Source organism: Neltuma alba, unplaced genomic scaffold (assembly GCF_004799145.2).
Source record: "Neltuma alba isolate B1F8T4 unplaced genomic scaffold, ASM479914v2 tig00012167_pilon, whole genome shotgun sequence".
Taxonomy (NCBI): Eukaryota; Viridiplantae; Streptophyta; class Magnoliopsida; order Fabales; family Fabaceae; genus Neltuma; species Neltuma alba.
This window is the reverse complement of record NW_021636714.1, coordinates 369604-391856: the sequence shown is the minus strand read 5'-3', so window position 1 is coordinate 391856 and position 22253 is coordinate 369604. Positions and strand designations below refer to the sequence as shown.

At 35.9% G+C, this 22253-nt stretch overlaps 3 protein-coding genes across 7 annotated transcripts; all 3 read right to left on the bottom strand.

Annotated features, from left to right (window-relative positions):
• Positions 1-736: 736 nt before the first annotated feature.
• On the bottom strand, positions 737-3177 carry LOC114724053 (F-box/LRR-repeat protein At5g63520-like). The gene is made up of 10 exons (XM_028910320.1): positions 2980-3177; positions 2782-2889; positions 2584-2676; positions 2325-2468; positions 2071-2172; positions 1945-1984; positions 1700-1849; positions 1437-1618; positions 1268-1353; positions 737-1178 (listed from the first exon to the last, which is right to left on the bottom strand). Exons 1-10 carry the CDS (start codon positions 3175-3177, stop codon positions 737-739), a joined length of 1545 nt encoding a protein of 514 aa, XP_028766153.1.
• A 3215-nt stretch (positions 3178-6392) lies between these two features.
• LOC114724052 (squamosa promoter-binding-like protein 13A) lies at positions 6393-8210 on the bottom strand. Its single transcript, XM_028910319.1, has 3 exons — positions 7512-8210; positions 6982-7118; positions 6393-6895 (listed from the first exon to the last, which is right to left on the bottom strand). Exons 1-3 carry the CDS (start codon positions 7973-7975, stop codon positions 6393-6395), a joined length of 1104 nt encoding a protein of 367 aa, XP_028766152.1. The 5' UTR covers positions 7976-8210.
• A 6965-nt stretch (positions 8211-15175) lies between these two features.
• LOC114724133 (TSL-kinase interacting protein 1) lies at positions 15176-21702 on the bottom strand. 5 transcript variants are annotated; one of them, XM_028910438.1, is made up of 15 exons: positions 21550-21702; positions 20278-20472; positions 20078-20163; positions 19940-19987; positions 19697-19806; positions 19476-19560; positions 19105-19384; positions 18772-18906; positions 18535-18683; positions 18205-18443; positions 17329-17683; positions 16699-16920; positions 16421-16612; positions 16216-16344; positions 15176-15873 (listed from the first exon to the last, which is right to left on the bottom strand). In XM_028910438.1, exons 2-15 carry the CDS (start codon positions 20399-20401, stop codon positions 15709-15711), a joined length of 2319 nt encoding a protein of 772 aa, XP_028766271.1. In that variant the 5' UTR covers positions 20402-20472; positions 21550-21702; the 3' UTR covers positions 15176-15708. The 5 variants fall into 5 exon arrangements, with proteins under 5 accessions (XP_028766271.1, XP_028766273.1, XP_028766274.1 ...); XM_028910440.1 differs by having other exon boundaries at positions 16421-16605; positions 16692-16920; positions 18772-18894; XM_028910441.1 differs by having other exon boundaries at positions 16421-16605; positions 16692-16920; positions 18772-18891.
• Positions 21703-22253: the final 551 nt, after the last annotated feature.

The following is a 22253-nucleotide window of genomic DNA, read 5'->3' as shown; positions in this document are numbered from 1 at the left end:
TGGAAGGGGATTTCTACGTCGGCAGGGGAAAAATTAAGAAGACGAAGGTGGGGATTTCTAGAATAATGGATATATATTTTTGCCATTAATATTAACATTATTCTTGTTAATCATAATTAAGGATATTCCTTCCGGAGATTCTGAATATATTGCATCTACGAATTTTACCCGATATGACATCTTTAAGCACGTAGCCAAATTGTTTATGCCCAAAATAAAAAGCATACCATTAAGTTCCTATTTTAAAATATTGTAAAATTATAAATAATATGACTCGTTTGAGCTGTGTAATGCACAAATATAACCCCTATTTAAATGGCTGTTGATAATTTTTTTAAAAAAATTTGAATTGCTATTTTAAAATATATTAATGAGAATAATAGTGGTACTATATATATATATATACACTCCTCCGGTCCTAAATGTAAGACCCTTTTACATATAAGGGTCTTACATTTAGGACCGGAGGAGTGTATATATATAAGTTACATCATTCACTTATCATAAATAATTTTATTTATTTTTTAGTATTATTGGGTGACTAAGCAAATCCTTGTGTTCTGTAAAAACAAAAATACAAAAGCAAATTAAGCAAACGAAAAGAATAAAGTCGCAACTTATATTTAAACGATTGAAAAATGCAAACACATAGGTCTAAAGGGAGCAAATATCAGAACAGATGAACTGCATAAATTGACTAAATTATGTAAGCAACATGTAAATCCAAAGACTAGTGTCAGCGATGGATTGCTGCGGAAGCAGTAACATAAGACATGGCCAAGTAAAGAGCAGAAAAGGCACGAAGAGAGCAACGACCACTGGTTTCCTCATCTTCTTCTTCTTCAGCTTCTGTTTCTGTAACGAAGCTACACCAACCTCGTCCTATTTCTCCGTCGCAGAATGATCCCGCTATTGCAACTCCTGGGAAGTTCTCACTCAATGGCATCACATCACCGTTCTCTTCTCCAAAGTACGCCTTCCCACGAAACTTGCTCGCGAATATTAATCCCCCAAACACGTCACTCTCATTCTCATCACCAATCTCCTTCAACGTCTCCAGATTCTCGCAGGCTATGTCTCTGCTCGTAACTGCACCGTCCTTGTCTGTGTGGTAGAACACAAAGGAATCTCCAGGTTTTAAGCCTATCCCATCAACCACAAAGTGGATTCCTTCTCCCCTGTTTTCGTATCATGCCACAAATATCATCAGCTACGATCAGAATTATACGTCATATCAGTATCAGCAAGTTAATCACACTAGTCTTACGATAAAACCCGATAGAAGAATAAGGATTCTTCTTCCCCTCTTCTTTGAGTGACGCCAATGTACAATTCAAAGTTGGGATCACTCACCTGCGATTGTACAGTTAATTTAAAAGACGGAAACTAGAATGCACATATTGTCATGGGTTTTGTGAAATGTTGATACAACATACAGTGTCAAGAACTGTCTCAAAAACTGCGTCGCTGCTCAAAATGACATCACATCCTTCCATTCTAGCAGAGAAAACGGTCCATTCTTGAGATGGATTCATTCCCACGACAATCACCTCGAATGGTGGACCAAATGGCACCAAACCCTCCGCCAAGACCACATTGAACTCTGTTTCCCCCACGTCTGCTCAGTTTATGTAATACCATCAGCATTAATCTGGTTTAATAAATAATGTGTTGACTGCATTAAGGAATCTCATTGTACCAGGAGACTTGTCTTTGTCCTCAGCAAACACCAGCGCAACAGCGTCCAATACATAGGAATTCGGAGTAGTTATTGTGTGATTCATACTGTTGAACAAAAAGCAGCCGCCTGCATCTCCAATCATGACTGTCTCCTTTGGCAGAGCATGATCTGCCACGTATGATTTTCTATATATGTAAGCAAAGTAAAATAACAATAATTTTCCGGCAGCGGGAAGATAGAAAAAGGGAATTGTGATGCATTACCCATTTTTGCAACAACAGAATTCATGTTACTCCTACGATCCTAAGATTAGAAAAGGCAAAACATGTCAGGAAAATCATCAATGGCAGAACATGTGGAAGTAGTTGGAGAACAAAACAATGCTTAACTCCAAACATCATGATGGCAGCTGGAGATTCATGGCCAGAAGCTGCGGCTGTGAAAGCCTTAATATCTGCTAAAAATCTGTCTGCCTGCTCGCCACCAGGATCCTGTAATAACCGCACACAAAAATCAACGAATAAATATTAAACTCAATCTTTGCGTAATGATGACTCTAATTTACTCTCTCTTTTATTTTAACTGAAGATTAAAAAAAAAACAGACCATATTCAAAAGATTAATGATAGGACCATTTATATACCTGGCGTGGACGAAATAAGGGTATAGCATCAACTTTGAGTCCGGGGACAAATCCCAGAACCAGAACAACCCCTTTATTTATATTGCCATATACGTTGCACTCTCGAGGATGATCGCCACTATAATCGAAGTACTCCCATTTCACCTGCATATTTACTACGTTCCTTACTATCTTAAATATTTGCTGACAAGAGTGATACACACACACACAGTATATAAGCTTGCAGCTCATCAAGACAAACGTAATTATGTAAATATACTTCTCGAAGTTCATCTGAGAGAACATCCTTGCCCATCACCCCATGGCTGATGTGAACAACCAAAGGAACTCTGTTTTTCAATCTGTCATTAATCTGCAAAATCATATAAACCATTGTTCAAATCAGATCAAGAATATAGAGCAATCAATACATAAAATGAAAGTAAAGAGAATATTCTAAAGATGGAAGAATATGTACAAGCATGTGAGCCAATCTCAAGCCATATTTTTCACTGATGAAAGCGATGGCAAAGTGGGGACGAATTGGCTTGCTCAGAACATTGTCAAGAACCTCCCTCACAGCATGCTGTCAACCACCAAAATTCAGATAAAATAAGAAATCAAAATAAGGATTCAACTAGAGGGAAAGTAGTGTTGAGGTGGGTGTAGTAAATACAATGAGGGAGGGATTGAGGGAGAGAGCCGAAGCGAGCTTGGGACGAGAAAGAATTTGGGAGGAAAGACGATTCCAAGTTTTGTTGACGCAAGCTGCGGCTGCAAATGATACGGCCGGGAGCCTCGCCAGGATGTTGGCCATGATATCGTCGTTGAGCCGCCTCATTGTTCTGCCTCCTCCGTATGCTCCGGTGGTCATGCACGGTGAGGTGATCTGAATGGATTTAGCTGTATATATAGGAGGAGTTCATTTCATGTGGGCAGTAAAGGGGTTGGGTTCTGTCAATCAATGTGTGCTTGATACGTCAGCATGAAACGCTTCTATCTTTAATGAAATCACTCAATTTTCCAGATTTTCATGGATTCTCTATTTAATACTATGGATAATGAAACTGAAATGGCTAGTTTTGGACTTTTCCAAGAATTGGGTCATGTGCATTAGGCCTCCGGCTTCTACTTTATTTTTTCTTGTTTAAAAAAATCATACTGGCAGTGGTGTTTACTATTTAGTGAGGTGTTTAATTTGACGGGCAAACATTCAATGACTTTTTCTTCAAAATTCTCGATTATTGTTTGTTGTGAAAAATGTTTGTTTTTGTTTAAGATTTTGTATTAATGTTTTGTGCAAGTTTTTGCAGTTGAGTTTATTTAAATACTACTTCCGGTTCTTAATATAAAACTAGTTTGATTTTTAATTTAATTCTTGATATAAGATCTCAATCCACTTCGTCTCTTATATTTATTCATTTTTTTCTAAGGTAATGATTGTAGTAATTACATATGTTAAATGTTTCATGAAATGGTAGTTTTAGCTAATACACATAATTAGCAAATACATTCTAAAAAAGACAACATATATTTAATACAAATAATTAACTTAACAAATTTTTTAATTTATTCATATTGATCACACTGGTGGAAGTAGTACTAAGAATGACTGGGTATTGACATTGAGGCAAGTAGATTGGATATGTGTTTGATTATTTGACATAGGTGAACTTAAAGTTAAATCTTCGACATGAAAATATTTCGGGACAACAGTTTCAAACTATCATATTAGTATTGACTTTGATGAACTCCTACATTCAACCCACTTAAAATTTTATTTCCAGAATTATTTGTTTATTTTTTGGCCGGAATGCTAATTTAAAAAAAAAAGGTACACCAACGTTTAGTTTTCAAAACATGAATGCACCCGTTCTTTCTTTCTTTTTCTTTTTTTTTGTTAAAGCAAATCTCTTGTTTAATAAATTATTATATTTCTAATCAAAGTACAATGAATGTGTTGTCCTTTTCAAAATTTATGGACTTTTAATCTTTTTTCAGTCAATTAGACATCTATAACTGCTAATAATTAATTTAGTTGACTAGATAATAAATGATTTGGATTTTGTATAGATGCATGCATAAACTTAATATTACCTCCATCCCTAATATAAAATTTTATTTAGTTTTTATTTTGATCCTAAATATAAGACTCTAATTCATTTTATCTCTTATATTTTTTAAGATAATTCTTGTAATAATAGTACTGCTAACCAATGTACTTGATTAATAAAAATATTTTAGAAAAAATAATATCTATTTATTATAAATAATTAACTAATTTTTATAATTTATTCAAAATAATCAACTTACTCTTATATTAAAGATAGAAAATAGAATAATGGGATGCAAATTCTCTACGTCGCTGCAGTAAGTAATTCACCGGATGCCACAATAAATCTTGACCGTTTGAGTGATCTAACGATGTTCTTTTTTTAGACCAGCGATCTAACGATATTCACAACAATCACTTGGCACATGAGCTTCCGTTTTTCATTGTCCATGACAAACACGAATCTCACCCGTTCATGCTTGTGGCTTGAGACGCTGTTTTTATTCCACGTAATTCTTTTTTTTTTTGGAGAAAACTGCATAGAAGTCCGAGATTAAAAAAAATTCAAGCTGTACATTTTTATTCCAAACTAATTTTACATGATGATTTTTTTTATAATAATTATGATTGTTTTTATAATTAAACTTAATATGTTAGCATTTGAAAATGTCTTATCAATCTCTATATCATCATTTTTTATTAATAATTTTAAGATTAAATGATTAAAAATATATTTTTTAAAGTTAAAAGATGAAACTTTATGTGATGTTAAGAGATTAAAAGTGTAGTTTAGCTAAAATTTAATTACCAGTGGATATAACTGGTACAAAATATCACATAATGACATATAGATGTCACAGGCTGGGACCTATTACTGATCAAATTTTTACCTGAGACTTCTTTGTTATTTTCCCCCTTCGAATTTACTGCTGCTAACGAAAAATAGTAGGCATTGCCAAATGCTCACAGTTAATATAAAATGAGTAAAATTAAAAAACAACTGAGCGTAATTACGAAGCCCATTTCATGATCCATCCTAAATTTTTAATTAGTTCAATGGGAAATATTGATGTGTTTGTGTGTATGTAATAGTAATTGATAGCCAAATTATGAAGGAAGCATAAAACCTAAATTCAATAAAAAGAAAAATTACTCATAAGCTCTGAGTAAAAAATTAAATATAAAAATTCTCAAAAATTCATATTATGAATCAAATTATATATTGAATTCCGGTTGCATCCTTCGCAAATTAAAATGGTAGAAGTTGAATTTGCTGAAGGGAGATTTGGTTAAAAGTTGCTATTTGAAAATTTAATTAGCTACAAAAATCTAAATTTGTACAAACGCAACTATAATAACGAATGTAACTATTTTTTCATTGTAACATATTATTAATGATTTGCAATAATTATCAATATAAAAATCTTTATACACAGTAAAAGAAATACTGGGAAAAAAATATTTGCATTCATATCATATTTACCCACGCTTAAATTTAACTTCTTAAACAAAAGATTTTTTATCAAATTTCCCTTTCTTGAAGCCTCTTTATATTTTTTTTTTAATTTATAAATCAGTTTCTTCGAGAAAAAAGCTGTTGTAAACTGGCGTTTGTAAACTCAGGTTGGAAGTGGGTGTGGAATCCAGAAATCGTCTGCTACCAATCATCACCCCTAAACATGTGCTTTTCGTAAACTTCGTTTGTAAAACGGAGATTTGACTTCCTCCGTAGCTGTCCCCAACCCCCCTCAAGTCTTGGTCGTCCTCATTATCAAAGATGTCCAAGTCCTACCACATTATAACCCCAGGTCCTAACGTCCGGAAAAATCGCCCCAGAAAAGGGTTTTTGCAAGGAAAGCAAAAAAAAAAAGAAAAATTCATACAATCATATTGGTGAATAAGGAAAGTGTTATTGGAACCATATTTGCCTTCATCAACATAAACTGTTCTGAAATGAAATGTAATAGGAGTTTTCGAGTGTAAGTGGGTGGGTTCAAACTTGGAAGTAAAGTAGTGCTTCCGAGGAGGCGTCTATTTTATTCCCACTGAAATGGAAGTGATTGAGAAGTATGGATCCCCTGGGATGCATCAGACCCTAACAAGTTATACATTGAAGGCTGAGTCCCATTGCTCACCAGAAGCGTGGTGTCCACGGCCTGTTGTAAGCCGTGATCATGGAGGGTGGTGGGGCCAAGAGACTGTGACAGGTACGTGGGTGCCGGCGGTGATGACAGAAGAGAGAGAGCACAAGGCGGAGGAGGAGACTCCTCCGCCGATGAGAAAGACCCTGCAGGCCTGACCACCGTCGTCCTCAGAACTGTGTGGCACCCAGAAGCAGTTTCGGCACATGGCTTCTCATGATATGTCGTCACTTCCTGCTTAATTCTGGCGCTTTCAGAAGACCCAAGAAATATCTGGTGTTTATTATTATGATGAACCATCGTCGTCCTAGCATCCCATTCCCAGTCCCAACCAGTGTTCACCATAGCACTTGAAGGATAGAGATTTGAGCCCGATGATAAGGGTATTAACTGCCTCCCTGAAAATGTAAATCACCAGACACTATCAAACAAAACCAACTACTTCAAGTCAAATACAGGATAATATCCTGCAAGTTATACTAACCTTGGTGGTAATTCGAGAATAAAGTAGCAGACCGGGTGAGAGGCACTGGCTGGGGCTTTCTTCTCCGTCGGTTGTGCCCATCTAATCGCTTCCTGCAGCTTCTCTTCCCTTCATCAAATTCTTCCAGTGAATGAAACCTACACAGACCAGATGCGCCAGAAAACGGTTTATTGTATTGGTTAGTATATATAGAAGTACATACATAAATAGATAGCAGTAATAATACGGGCAAGTCGCCTTTATGAGATTCCATGCATAAAGAATGTTGTAAATATTTTAGATGGACTTTGATTCTGTAATCTGGGAAAAAGTATCGAAGTAGAATAGGTTCTTTGTACTTTGATTCTTTTGTTGCTAGGGAATTTTGCCTAAAACTGGAACAAAGCAAAAGAAAGCTATGAACTCGGTTACTTTAAATTTCTTTCGGCAACCACAAATTCTGAATGTCTGTGATTAAAGAAATGATGGCAAAGAGTAAGTGAGAAGGCAGCGTAGATATGGATAGATGTGATTAAGAAGAAAGCACAGACCTGCTACACTGTTGGCAGAACCTTTGCTTGTGGCCACCAATGGTGACCACAGGAGCCTTGGAATGGAGCTCGCACACCTTGTGACGCCTATGGTACTCCCTACAATTACTGAGATCTGAACTGCACCCATCCACAAGGCACGACGCCGTTTGGATCCCGTTGTTAATTGCCCGAGCTCTCTTCGATGATCCTGAAGGAGTCGACGCTGCCGTCCTGGGGACTCCGCCTCCGCCGCCGCCGCCAGCAGCGGCGGCGACTTTCCACTTGGGCCCTGAAGACTCAGTTCCAGAATTGCCGACCTGACCCAGCTTCAAATCAACGCAAAATTCGCCTCCACTTCCGTTCACTAATCCAAATCGGCCTGACCCGTCATAGTTATCAGCCGTTGTTGTTTCTATGTTGGGTAAACCTCCTCCATCTAATTCAGTCATATCCCACGAGCCACCCTTCAAATTCCAATCCATCAAGATTTATTTCCTTTTTCTTTTCTTCACCTCCTGGATGGTATCCCAAGCTTCACAGTCGCATCCAAGACAACAGTAAAAAACCAGCCTCTTCGATTACAGTCCAGATGGCCGAAACAAACCCTCAATCACAGCGAGAAACCGGCAGAGAAAAGAAAATCTATATAACTACAGGCGAACAGATATTCAAAGTCAATTAAACTGGAGAGGTATAGATATATATATTTATATATTATATATGGGAAAACTAGCTAGCTATACACCCACGAGTAGGCACACTTGAGTGTATAAAAATGGTTATTTATAAGGAGTAATAATGACTGAATGGGATAGCAACGACAAAAGTAGAGTTCCGAGGAAGCGGGAATCCAGAAGGGAGACGAGTCACGAGTGAAAAAATGGGAAGCGAACAAGGAAAAGCTATGGAACTGAAAGCAATAGGAAGAAGGAAAGAGCGCAGCCGCAGAAAATTGCAGGAAAAGGAAACTAAAGTACCAAACGAAGTGGATAAACAAATAAAAGAGACGTGAGATGAGAATCCAGATATTTTTTTTAAAAAAAAAAGGAAAATAGAAAAGGAAAACGCACCTATCAGTCGCAGACGAAGATGCAGCAATGGGTCTGTGCAGAGAGAGAGTGGATAACGTAAAAGAGAGGGGAAGAAAAACTGGATAGTGAGAAAGGAAGACGAGGAAGGAAGGGCAAAAAGGAGTTGAGAATAACGAAGCAATCGAAGCGGAACTATATGGTTAGAGTGAATATTATATATGATGCCATATATAGGGGCTGCTGTTCCCAGTATGTACAGGGCTGAGAAAGCAAGCGTGTAGAATATAGACAGATATACACATAATAATAATAATAAATTAATAAGGACAAGAGGAGGTGGGTGGTGAGGGTTGCTTTCAACTTTTACAAATGAGGGAAAATAAGTACAAGAATGAGATGCTCAAGGCAAGCCATGTGGCGTTGTGTTTCACATTTGATGGCATGTCTTTCCTTCGTTTTTTTTTTTTTTCAAAAAAAGAATTAAGGGGAATATTATAATAATTCAAGAAAATAATCTGCAGGCCCCACCTCAATTCCGAGAGTTAAACAACAAGTTGTGTATCCAAGAATAAATGCCTAGCAGAATAAATTATAAAACTACAATTCAAACAAAATAAATTATAGAAATCCAACTTAAAATTGAGGTAATCTTTAGTTCAAAAAAAAATTGAAGTAACTTGTTAATTTTCACAAAAAAAAAAACAGAAAGAGAGAAATAAAGGGCGACGTGGGGTCCAAATTTGAAAATGGAAGGCTGGAGGCGGAGGCATAATGATGACGGGTGATGGTGGGGCCAGAGCAGACTCACCCACAATTGAATAGAAGAAGAGGCCTCCAGGTTAGATAGTTTTTTCCCCCCCAACCAAAACCCATCATGTGATCACTTCACTTTCTTTTTGCTTTGCTTAAACCAACTTTTATTCAGATTCCAATCCCAATTCCAATGTTTCCTGTTTCTTTTGCCTATCTCAATTTTAAAAAAAGAAAAAGCAGCGGTGAACAATGCCTCCAAATATGCTCAAAACTCTAAAGTGTCTTTCTGATCTTCACATCTCAGCATAAGCATGTCATTTTGTTTATTGATCGTACCTTAAACTTTTATCCATCGTCTTTTTCACGACACTAAACAATAGCTTGTGGCGTACAATCCCCTTAATGCCGCAGAAAAATTATTTCTTAGAACCCTCTATTATTATCTAATTAAGTCAGATTTGAACATAATTGGGCTTAATTAGAAATAACCTTTTTTTTTTCTGGTGACATAATTGGAGATGACTTTCTTCAAGACATATTTACATTCACACTAGCGGAACTCAACTTTCACGCTTAAACAGTCAAAGTGGCTTGCGTATTGGTCACTTTTTTTCTCTCCCTTTACTTGTGCTGGCCATTATTTTTTTATGGGATAATTCCAAAAACCCTTTTACGTGAAAAGTGGGAATAACGTGATCGATCACTATTCTATTTTTCGTATTGAGTTGTTTTTGTGGGGTTTAAATGAGATGAAGGAGCAATTTTGGGGTGAATTGGTAAAAAGAGGGAGGGAGGGAGGGAAGGTAAAGTAGGGGATGCCATGGAAAAGAGAGACAAGGGCTTTAAATCGGCAACAACCGCAAGTCAGTGTGGCAGCTGTAATTGCTGTTGTCAGTCTGTTTCCACTGCTCGCCTCCTTCCTATCAATCACTTTCACTATATTTCAGCATTCCACCTCATCCTGATCTCAAATATCATCATATTTCTCGTTTAAATTTATTTAAAAAACAGTATGTTTTGAACAAATTATTTATCCCTCTTGAGCGATATAATCCAGTGCAAAGAACGTACATAACATGATTCGATGTCATTAAGAAGTTTCAAACGTTAAAGAGAAATTTTGAATCCCGCGATGTAAAAAGAATATATGCGTGCTTCTGATGATGATGGTGATGATAATGATATTAATAGCAGCCAATACAATAGTACGATAATACGTGTTAAAATGAAAAAGGTTTGTTCGGCTTAAATTGGACACCATCGTTAATTAAGAAGTTGCACTTTAGAGCTGATATTAAATTGGACACCATCGTTAATTAAGAAGTTGCACTTTAGAGCTGATATCCGAGCTGAAGGGAAGCGCTGGGTGTCCTGGAATTATTGTACTATTGTATTGGCTGCTACAAAATTTGAGAGTTTTGCATTAAGCAAAGCCACAAGGTATGCGTGTTCAGTTGACTTGACTTGACCTGGGGACGCGCCACGGGAGTCACATAGGCACCCCTACAGCCGTTCATTTGCATTTAATTCCCAACTCGCCCAAACATGTCTTTCACGAGCGTGTGTGTACTGTGTAGGTACTGTTTCCTGCCCTCTGGCAGAAGCAGAACCAACATAGTGGGTCCCACCTTATCATCCCCATGATGTTTGGTTCCAACTCTGCGATGACAATTGATGGCCAGCTCCTCGCGAGCCCAAACTCATCCAAACATGGCCCATTAACTTTGTCCTCATTTCTCTGTTCTTTTTTTCTTTTCGGTTTTTTGGGGTGGGGGGGACTGAACCATAATTTCTCATTTAATGTGTCCATCAATTATCAACACACGCAGAAGGCGTGGGTTCGTGTGATTGCGTTAGTTGTGTCGCAGAGTTCAGTTATTGTATGTGCTTCTGCTACAGAAGAAGAACCGATCCCACAACATTAAATCACCCAAATGCATATCCATCCTTGAAAGCTCAGTTATTTATTTTGTCTTAAATATTTCTTATGATAATTGTGCATTCCAAGAAGTTTTCAGGAGTGTTTGCATAGAAACCAAACCATAGTTTTAGAAGTGCTTTTACAGTTACGAAGTAAATATATAGAGAAATTGTCTCGTTTTATGAAAAAGTGCTTCTGAAACCATGATTTGGAGGTTGTCAAACACCCTCTTCGTCATTTTAATACATATGATTAATAAAAATATTTAAAAATATATAATTTTTGTTTATTATAAATAATTAAACTAATTTTATTACTCACCACATCAAAGTGACAAGCCAAGAACTCTAATTCCAACAATCACCGAAATCAATCCACATGTCCTCGAACATAATTTGGATATGTTATGTTTTTGTCATATTGCCCCTCACTAGAAAAGAACATGCCACCTTAGCACCCTCCCTGGCGGAAACCAAGGCCTGGATTTTTTCATGACAGGGTTGATCAACGTAAGATTTGATGCCATCATCTTTCGCATCACAAAATTAATAATATACCATCTCCGTTTAAACAGAGCGAGAAAGTTTGTTAACTTGATTGTTGTCAAAAATAAATATTATCTTTTTTTAAAATAATTTTGTTAATCCTATATATTAGCTGAAACTACTACAAGATTATTTTTTTAAAAAAATATAAACATAAGAGACAAAATAACATTGAGTTTTATATTTAGAATTAAATTGAACATTAAACTAGTTTTTATATTAAAGATCGGATATAATATTATCTCCTGTTATTAATATAAGAGCTACATGACTCATTTAAGTATATTAAAAAAATTAGTTAAATTAATTATTGGTAATAATTAGGTACTATCTTTTTTAAAATATCCTTACTAGTCATGTGTATTAGTTAGAACTACCATTTAATGAAATATTAAACATGTTTAGCTATGGATAAACTGTAAGTCAACTACTTAAAATTTGACCACATGTTATTTACAAACTTTTTTAATAATTTGCTACAATTTTTCAGTTCCTTACTTTTGTAATTGAGAACTACTTTTTCCAAAATTTGGGATAGTTATAGTGATCATTAACAGTACTATTGCCTCGTGTCCTTGCTATAAAGCGCACTCAAGGAGGTGATTTTGATTATTTTTATGAAGCATTTGGTAGTTTCTTTGACCTTGAAGCATTTGCTAGTTTCAAAGAGTATTAAATGTCTTTTTTCGTAAATGTTCATATTTAATTAAGATAGAGTAAGAGAATAGATATTCATATAATGTCAAAAACTTAGTATAATTAATGAGGATAATAAGTAAAAATTACTTGTATGTTTATGACAAATTTGATTATTTTGTATCTTTTTACTGATGCATGAAAATGGGTTAAACTAGCATTCATTCGTGTTACATATTTAAGCATTATTTGAAAAGTTTTTTCATTTTAAATTTAATCATGTAAATCCTGCTGCTTGTATATCACTTGACTTTGTATAACTTACTACCTCTCATCCTCAATATAAAACTTCGTTTGAAGTTTATTTTAATCCTAAATATAAGATACCAATCTATTTTGTCTCTCATATTTATATTTTTTTTTCCAATATAGTCCTTCGAATTATAGTGGTTCTAGCCAATACACTTAATTAGCAATAATATTTTAGGAAAAACAACACATATTTATTACAAATAACTAATTTAACTTATTTTTTTAATTTTCTTAAATTAATCAACTAATTCTTATAATTAGTACCAGAGACAGTATTTTGCAATGAAAATTATTCATTTCATTTAAAAATAATAACTGATTTTTCTTTGGGTCAAAAAATTTCTATCCTTCTTATCTCCATCTCTGCTTCCATTCTCGTTCATTGTATCATAAGGATTATATAGCTTATTTGATTTGTAAATTAGAACTTGGATAAAAATCTAGATGATCAAAACCAACTAGCAGAAAATCTATTTATTCTCTGTTTTTTTAATTACAAAGAAAAAGGAAATAACGAAATTCGTTATAATATAATCCCGCTATAATCTCACCCCATTCAAAAATAATTGAACCCCCCGCTGATTTTATTTCATCCTCCCAGTTCCAAGTCCAACCACCTGTTTCTTTTTTTCCCAAAAAAAAAAAACGCCATTGTTTGATGTGAGGAAGGAGAAGGAAGACGCAAAGGCCGCCATGAGAAGCACGGAGGCAAAAGGAAAAGAAACAGAGGAACTGGAGGAGCTTTACAACGATTTGGAACGACACTGGAACGCCTATAAGCAATCTAAGTCCAGAACAAGGCGTGGATGTTGCCCCGACTCAAGTATAACTGTCAAAGCCATTCAACTGCTTCAACGTTCTCCAAGACACCTCATGTCTCAGCTTCAGGACAGCACCTCAGAGATCGCCGGAGACGAAAGGAAGTTGAAGGGCCGGCGACTTTTTGAGGCCATGGACGGTGAAGTTGAAATGGGTCAAGCGATAAGATCATTGTCGTTTTGTTATTCATCTTCGTCGTCATCGTCTTCACCTTTTGCGTCCGGCGAAGAAGAGGCGAAAGCGAAGGGAGCAGAGGACTCAGTTTGTGTGGCGACAGATGCAGACAGGAGGAATAAGATTAAAGGAGGAAGTTATATTGTGATGTTAGGTGTCTTTGGCATTGCTTTGCTTGTATTTGCAGTCTGTCTGAGATCTGCCACAAGTTATGGTGGATTTGAAGGGATTCTAGTCCCAACCTGACAGGTGATGATCATAATGTGTAACTTCTACGTCTTCAGATAATCTGTTATTTGATTTTTCACACACTTTTTCATTTTTAAAGTAAGATGACGTTTGAACAGTTGCAACGCAACGAGCATCTTGTTGATGGACAGTAATTTCTCAAAGAAAACATCGCGGGGTAGGACACGAAGCAAGAATACGAGTAATTAAATTTATTTTTTTAGAATTAAAAGGCATGCATTATTGTCTCAGAGTTACAGGCAGGATTGAACATGGTCATAGCCTTTTATTGAAGAGCATTCACAATACTAAACTATAAGACTATTGATAAGAAATTACTTCTAGAAATAGAAATAGACGCCTATGCTTTATGGAATCACAATAAGTTACCACGGAAGAGATTCGTTTTCTCCTGCAGCTCGTTACATGTCCTTCCTAATCTAGTTCTCTGGCACCTTCTTGTTGTCAAGAAAAATTTTTAAAATATTTATATGTATTATTAGATTATATATTAATTTTAAATTATAAATATAAATGAGTAAAATATTCTGATTATCTTTCTGGTTTGCATCAATTACACAGACCTCCCCTCTATTTTAAAAACATAAAGTTTAGTCCAATTAGTTAACACTATTAGAAATATTTTAACAATATTATTTTTAACTGAAATTTATATCAAAATAAAATTTATTTATCATTTTACTCCTCATTCTAATAAATTCCTAAATTATAGTTTTACAGTTACATCAATTTCATTCAGTTAAGGCAAACATAAAAGATTTGATTAAAAATTTAACTGATTTTATAATTTAAAGTAAAATATGAAAATTATAAAATCTTATGATTTGGATCAAAATTAATAAATTTTATACCATATTAGAAATTTTAAAGATAATTATTTTTTGATTTCATAAAAACATTTTTTGGAAAATATAAATGTCTAAATAATTATTAATTTAAAAAGGGAAATTTTGGTCAAAAAAATTTAAAGTCAAACATAATGGTCAACTAATGATTTGGGTGAATGTAAATAAAATCTTAAATATAAGAGAAAGGTTTGTATAACACATGTTGTAACTGTAAAGAAAGTTTATATGCGTTTTCAAAATAAAAAAGAGATTTCAGTAATTGAGATAAAATAGAAAGATAATTGGCGTATTTTACTCTATAAATATTTTAAAGTAACTTAGTATTAATTTTCTCAAATTAATCAACTAGATTTTATATTAGAAACCGGAAGCAATATATCCATTGTATGTACACTTTTTCATGACTCATTGAATCAAATATTTGAAGTAGGTAAAGTTGTCATGACATTTTGGTTGCACGCATGCATGCGCCCACACATTATGGGTTAATGGTTAAATCCAACACTGATTATAAAGTAATCATATGATAATTACAAGTGAATCAAAATCAGCTATCCAAGTTACTGTGCATCAGCTTGAAACTACATGGATCACACGATTTCCTTTTTAATGTACAATGTACATATGCTCCGAAAGAGAAGTACCGTATAATCCCTCCGAGGTCGTTTCTATGTACAAACGGGAAGGGACCCTGATTACGGAAGAATTTCCAGCACAAAAAAGTGTTGCAGTGGCTTCAACCAGTCCTTCAGCATAACCCCTCGTGTCGGTCAGAGTGAGAAAGGGTTAATTATAGCAAACTTCTGCCAGCGAAGCCCACGACGCAAAAGGGATAATACTTGATAACATCCAAGCAGATCGAGTCTCAACCACCATTTCCAACTTTAAAATATGAAAGACGGCAGTTTCTCTAACTTCAATCATTCATCAAGATTCCTTCTTGTCAATCCCAAAAAAGGAGCAATTCTGGAATGCATCCAGGCTGCTGGCTATCAGGCGACTCAAACCACCAAGACTATCACTTAAAATTAAATCTTGGCTATGGTACTTCGTTGATGGTATATCTATATCCAGTGGTCCCAATGAATCAGGCTGCAACATGATAGAGACAAAAGAGGAGTTGGAATTATGCACCAATAAGTGTAAATAGCCACTAAAAAAGGTTCAAAAATCAAATACAAGTAATTTCTTTTTAAATCACTAGTTCAAATCTTTAAAGCTGCCCAGATTCCACTGATTTGATTAATAATTCACACTGTGAGAATAAGAAACTTGCAACGCTTGGCCGAGGTGAACTTATTCCTTGAAATTGCCTTGCAGCATATGAACCAAATAGGGTGCACAAGGTCACGGACACAGTAAAACTGGAGTATAAAAGAACCACCGACCTCTGACCCAAAAGGAAAAAAAAAGGAGGAGGAAGGAGCAACATACCCAGTAAATATCAGCTAACCCGCTGAAATCTTTTGCTGAATGCTCCTGGAAATCCGCCTTGGATTCAAAACCATCCATAGGGACTGCATGAACAAAATTATCCCCAGGCCTCTCTTTCTTAGGTGACTGCTGCAAAAAGCAGGGAAGTTAACATCAATTCCCAATAAACTTTTAACAGTAGATTACCAAAACTATAGAGTACTACCTGAATCAAAGGCTCAGAGCAATCGGAGTTTCTTCCTGGAACCTGTTTGTGGGATTCAGCAGAAATAGCGGGAGATAAACAAGGACCAGCTTCGCGGGAAACAGGATCTTTTCTGAACAAAAATGCATCACATGTTTCTTCAGCGTCCCAGATGGAAGATATATGTGATGCCAAAGTTGGTTGATGTCCCATCTTTTCTGATAACAATAGCAGCATCATCATGTTTCTTCAGCTCCATCAGTTGGAACATATATGGATGCCTGAAAGTGATGTCCCATCTTTTCTTGATGTCGAGATATGTGAGCGGCAATAGCAGCATCAAAAGAATCAGCGCTAAAAGGAATTTGGAGAAGACCATTACAATTCTCAGCATCAGTTGGATTAACATCTTCCAGATCCTCGGATGCCCCTGAAAGTAGGTCTCCTATACTTATGTTGGTAAGGCTATCAGCCCATTCACCAGCCGAGAAACCCATTCCACTGCTTAATCTCAACTCATTCTGAACACACAATGGAAGATAAACATCAACAGAAAGACAATATAGATTTGGATGGTAGCAATCACAGATAATCTTCCACTTCACGAACAAAAATAAGGCCTAACGGGCAGGTCACAAAAAAGAGAGAAGCTATGTTCTAACAGATATCATTTCATCAGAGCCAACAAATTATCTCACGACTCCAATGATATCCATGACTTGAACATATATTCAAATCAGGTAGCAGAACTTACCATGTGTGGCCCCATTCCTAGCGTATGGATTGACAATTCTTACTTTAAATCATATATATTATATGTATGAGCCACTAGCCTAGTGTGAATAAACTACAAGTGCCACTTCAAGGCCATGTGATGCAAAAAGAAGAAAATCTCCAGCATATCTGAGTGAAAGAGAAAGGGAGGCTACCATTTCATCCGCTTGTTTTGTCATAATTTCATCCCCAGCATCTACTCCTCGTGATGAAACAATGAGTGTAGCATCACCAGACTCCCTAATGCCTGGATTTAGGGAAACATTGTCATCTCTTGCATTAGGCAAATCAGTTGAAGTAGTGGTAGGAGCAAGATTCTTGGTTGCAGACGTCCCTCGATCTTCACAAAGATCCTGGTGATAATTACTTGATGTCGTAGGGAGAGAAGGATCCACAATGTGACCCTCCACACTGACCGTTTCAATGTTGGATTGCCCAGGCATACAGTTGAATGCAACAGGCACTTGATTATTCGAAGGTCCAAGTTCAGCATGGGAAAACCATCCATACCTTCACAAAAAAACGTGGACATAATCACAATCTAATCAGTATCTACTATCTAGTAAGGAGAAAGTTTGCGGTGATAGGTTCACCAATACATAGTTTATAGGCTTCTCTCGGTAAAAACAAGTATGGGTACTACATAAAATGCGACTGTAAATCAACCTTCAAATTTGATTATGTCAAAATTTCTGGCTTTCTGCATGAGAATTTTGTGTCTCAAACTCTTCTTCAGAGTAATTAAAATGAAAATAATAAAATATTCAAGGTCTATGTGATGTTTCTTAATTTTATCTCTCTTCTTTCTTTTTTGACTATTTTGTCATGACTTGCAACCGCATCAACAATCACACTTCTGCCCAATAGTCAAACACACACAACAGCATGATTTTTAAGAGACAATCATTTGATGAAAACATATACAACCATTTTTCACAAGTATTTTTCATCTAAATGACTATATAAGTATAATCACATTCATTAAATGTCTTAAAAGCTACAGCTCAGTCACTTCAAATTTAAAGAGGTACCTCAAACGGAATGTGGGCGGGCTTCCAATCATTCCATATACATCTCCTGCGCTAACTGTAGATTCTTGTGTCCATCTCTGATAACTAGCCAAGTTTTCTTTCTGAGTATTATAAGGAAAGAGCATTATTTGTCCAACTGCTATGCTTGAATTACCCCATTTACGGTTTAGATGATCTATTACTGATGATAACTTTTTTCGAGTACTAAGAGTAAGCTCCAGGTATGGATTGTGATTATCCTGTAAAGAAATTTTGGAGAACAATAAATATATATAACATTTAAGAAGCCATCTAAAATTCTATAGTAGGAAGCTTGCAGGTTGTTCTCACCCTTTCCAAGGCTCTTCGAGTACAATCATCAATTGGGAATAACTGGAGCTTGAGCTTCACAATATTCTGTATGTTATCAACAACATGATTTTGAGGAAGCGTAGGCAAAGAGGGCAGAACACTGCCAACAGGTTCAGAACACTTTTCGACTGCAATAAAATGGAAGAGTCAGTGTGAAGTTATAAATCTCTGAAGTTTTAAGTCCTTCAGGGTGCAAGTAACAGGTAAAAGTGCTACCTGGAGCCCCTTGGTCATGTTCAAAGTCTTTGACAGTGGCAGCCCGCTCCAAATGTTCTGCAGCATCTGCAACTAAAGAAACACCAGCCATTGCAGCCTTCTCCCATTTTTTATATGCAGCTGCTGTGGTCATACCTGCTAACAATCCGTCACTCATGCCTCAAGGGCCATACAAAATCCCTTATTACAAAAAATAAAAGAAGCATTCATGGAGGATGTTTTCTATTGGATATCAATAATGCTAATATGAAAGACAAAAATAGTATAAAAATAGTATAAAGCAGATAAATCAAGAAGGTTAGTAGAAACAAGGGGAACACAAAAAAGAATCACCTGGTTTCTTTCGTTGCCTTGAAGGTTTCATGGCAGTTGACTCTCCCTTAGTGTTGCTTCGGTTAACACCCATGTTTACATTGCGCTTCAATGATGCTTTTGAAGTTCCAAGGCTTTGAATGTTTTGACTATCAACAAGAACCAGTTTAACAGTTCGAGCATCATTTCCCAAGGTTCTACTTTGATTTGAAACAGTATTGGGGGCAGCAGGAGGGTAATTTTCCCCCAGCAAAGGTCTCCTACGCACATTCTTCTTCCGGTCTTTCATGAGTTGGTGCTCCTTTAAGGCAACATATATAAGTCAGCTCAAACACAAACTGAAACACATATAGAATATGATATCTTCAGATGGTTAAAGATATTTTACTGACCAAGGCCTCTACAAATATTTTGAATTTTCGAGGCTTCAGGTGAAGCTTTGAGGCTTTGCAGCTATACTTTTCTAATAATGACCACCTGCGACAAAAATGAGAGAAAATAAGCAGAAATCATCCATCATTCTGCTTTGAGTGATAGTATAGGGCGCTCCGCATCTTGCTGACGAATAAGCTCCCATATGGTAAACAGTCAGCCAGAGTGTCGTTAAGCTTACCATCGAAGCATTGCAGCATTTGTATCTTTAGAGTTTTTGGCATCCAAACACAATTCTGGTCCAAGAAGCTTATTCATCCGCCTTACAAGCCTATAGTAATAATGCCTGACCTGCAATCCCGCACCCAAAACAAAGGATTGGAAAAGGAGAACATTTTAAGAAATTATCGAAAATAAATTTCAAATAAAATTTGCTAGGGAAAATCAAATGGGAAAAGGGAGAGGTATGCCAAGTAATAGATACCTGGTCCTTGTTTTTGCTTTGCACACGGCAAGTGATCTTTTCAAAATTCTACATTTAAAGATAATGTGATGTAATTAGCAAAAACTTTTACAACAAATGAATTGATCGCATGAAGAATATACCAATTAATATATGTACCTTGCCAACTTGTCGTAATGCGGTGAAGAAACTTTCTTCTTCTTGACGAGTCCAAGCAGCCCACTGCCTTGTTGGCTTTTTAGGAGCTGTAAATGATAGTTAAGAATGGACCAATTCATTCTTCAAGTCTCAACAATCACAAGCATCAAAACCTCTAGATTGGGGAAAAATAATAATGAGGTGCAAATATGAAAGCTGACCTGGTTGCTGTGGCAAGACAATATTTGCGGTAGAGGAAACTCCAGGACCACCATTTTGAATTGAGACAGTCTCTGGATGAAGGTGAGAATTAGAATCTAGAGAGATCTGCGCCGTAGACTGCATATTTTAGCATATGCTCATGCTTTTATAATGAGCTAGCCAATGCTAAGGAGCGCAAGCCCAGATTCAGCCGCCTGGGAACATAAAGAGAGGGAGATATCAGGATATCAGAATTCAGGAAGGAAAATGGGCGCAGCAGCAGAAACAATCACAGCTTTTATTAATTGAAAGGGCCATTGTTAAGACAAGTCGTCTCACAACTGGAAGGGTCACAAATTAATTTGCAGCCATAAAAAATTGAAACCCGAGAACAAGTATCACATGCTCCTTTGCATGCACAGGCAATAATTGCAAACATACAGAAACTTAAATAAAATGAACCATTTTAGAAGTTCGTCGGGAAATTCAACATTATTTCAGAAGTGGTTGTATTTTTCCCCTGGTGAGCCACTATTGATCGTAGTCATAGGCGCACCTATATTACACTGAGCAGGGGGATTTTCGCCCATTGAAATCTTTGAAGTATGCATAGCTGATTTAGTATCCTACTAATTTTTTTTTTTCCAGATACGTTGCCAAAACTCGAGCCAAGTCATTTATAAGATCATACATCACAAATACCCTGAGAATTTTCTATATTAATGATAAAAAAGATTAATAAACAGAATGCCCATGCACAAAAAATCCAATGCAAAACAATACAACACAATGCATACAAGTCGCTAGTAATCAAAATGAAGAGGGCAGAAGTATAATAGCCAAGTACATACCAAGCAAAAACTAGTAAAAATAAAATTAAACCCAATCTGTAGATATTCCCAAATCAAAATCGTCAGTGTTTAAACGATTACACGACCAGATTCAAAGCCAAATTAAACTAAAAATTAAAACAAAGCAAGAACAACTACCCAGGGAGCAGATGACGCGGAGGAAAAAATTCAAATCTAATTCATAGCCAGATTGGACAAATCAATCTCACCGGATTTTGGGAGTTAAAAAAAGCCCTAGGGTTCGAACATTCTTCACTATTTGCCCGAGAACAGCCACGCAGGGCTGACAACGGTGGATCCGCCACTCACGAGATTGTGTTTTGTCGGGATTATAATTAATTTTACGCGGAATTTGTTATCAGCCGAAATGAATTACTCAAATAACAAAACCAATTAATCCAATCCCAGGTAATAAAAATAACAACCCAAAAACTCTAATACCTGATATTGAGCAAATTCTTGGAGCCAAGGTCGCGAACTTCAGATGTTAGGCAAGCAGTCAAGATCGGAGGCAATCTTCCGACAGACGTCTACAGTTGAAGAACAAAGAAATGGATTTACTTTTTTTTTTCCAGAAAAATACAGGAAAATAACAGATAATAGATTATTACCCGTGAAAAAAAACAATGGATTTTTTTTTGGGGGGGGGCACTTGAAAAGGTGTAATAATGAATAAATAGTATCCGGTCAAAAAAAAAATAATGAATAAATAGTACCACATACTTTATTTTTCACCAGGCTACGACTGGAGTGGATGATAACTTTGAACAATAGGGTACCATATTTGCTTTAAGCTTTGGCACATGAATAGATATAATAATTAGAGGGTGAAAATTGTTTAGGCTTACTTTTCCTAAGCACATTGGTTTGCTAATAAAGAAATCTAAACACTCTGTCTTTTGATTAATTTATTAATTGTTATTGATAATGTCATTGCATTCTCCTTTGAAGACATAAACAAAACAACTAAACTTTAATTGATTTGAAAACATTATAATTATTATTGTCTAGTATTCTGGCTTAATTATTTATTGAAATTTAACAAGTGGCTGTGATATTTTTTTCCGGGGGGGTGAAAACAAGAGGGATTAGGTGTAATTCTAACCCTATCTTGGAAGAAAATAAAGGTGAGAGATAAGAAGCAT

What these genes read in the sequence shown, in the direction of transcription:
- LOC114724052 (XM_028910319.1), bottom strand. Translation starts at nt 7,975, where the DNA reads ATGGATTGGAATTTGAAGGGTGGCTCGTGGGATATGACTGAATTAGAT. An exon ending in TTCTGCCAACAGTGTAGCAG is followed by an intron (nt 7,119 to 7,511) that starts GTCTGTGCTTTC and finishes TGGTCTGTGTAG; the next exon opens with GTTTCATTCACTGGAAGAAT. An exon ending in ATTCTCGAATTACCACCAAG is followed by an intron (nt 6,896 to 6,981) that starts GTTAGTATAACT and finishes TTACATTTTCAG; the next exon opens with GGAGGCAGTTAATACCCTTA.
- LOC114724133 (XM_028910438.1), bottom strand. Translation starts at nt 20,401, where the DNA reads ATGCAGTCTACGGCGCAGATCTCTCTAGATTCTAATTCTCACCTTCAT. An exon ending in CAAAACAAGCGGATGAAATG is followed by an intron (nt 16,921 to 17,328) that starts GTAGCCTCCCTT and finishes TTGTGTGTTCAG; the next exon opens with AATGAGTTGAGATTAAGCAG. An exon ending in GGTTAGCTGATATTTACTGG is followed by an intron (nt 15,874 to 16,215) that starts GTATGTTGCTCC and finishes ATCATGTTGCAG; the next exon opens with CCTGATTCATTGGGACCACT.
- LOC114724053 (XM_028910320.1), bottom strand. Translation starts at nt 3,177, where the DNA reads ATGACCACCGGAGCATACGGAGGAGGCAGAACAATGAGGCGGCTCAAC. An exon ending in TCTCAGATGAACTTCGAGAA is followed by an intron (nt 2,469 to 2,583) that starts GTATATTTACAT and finishes GTAAATATGCAG; the next exon opens with GTGAAATGGGAGTACTTCGA. An exon ending in TTGAGACAGTTCTTGACACT is followed by an intron (nt 1,354 to 1,436) that starts GTATGTTGTATC and finishes GTACAATCGCAG; the next exon opens with GTGAGTGATCCCAACTTTGA.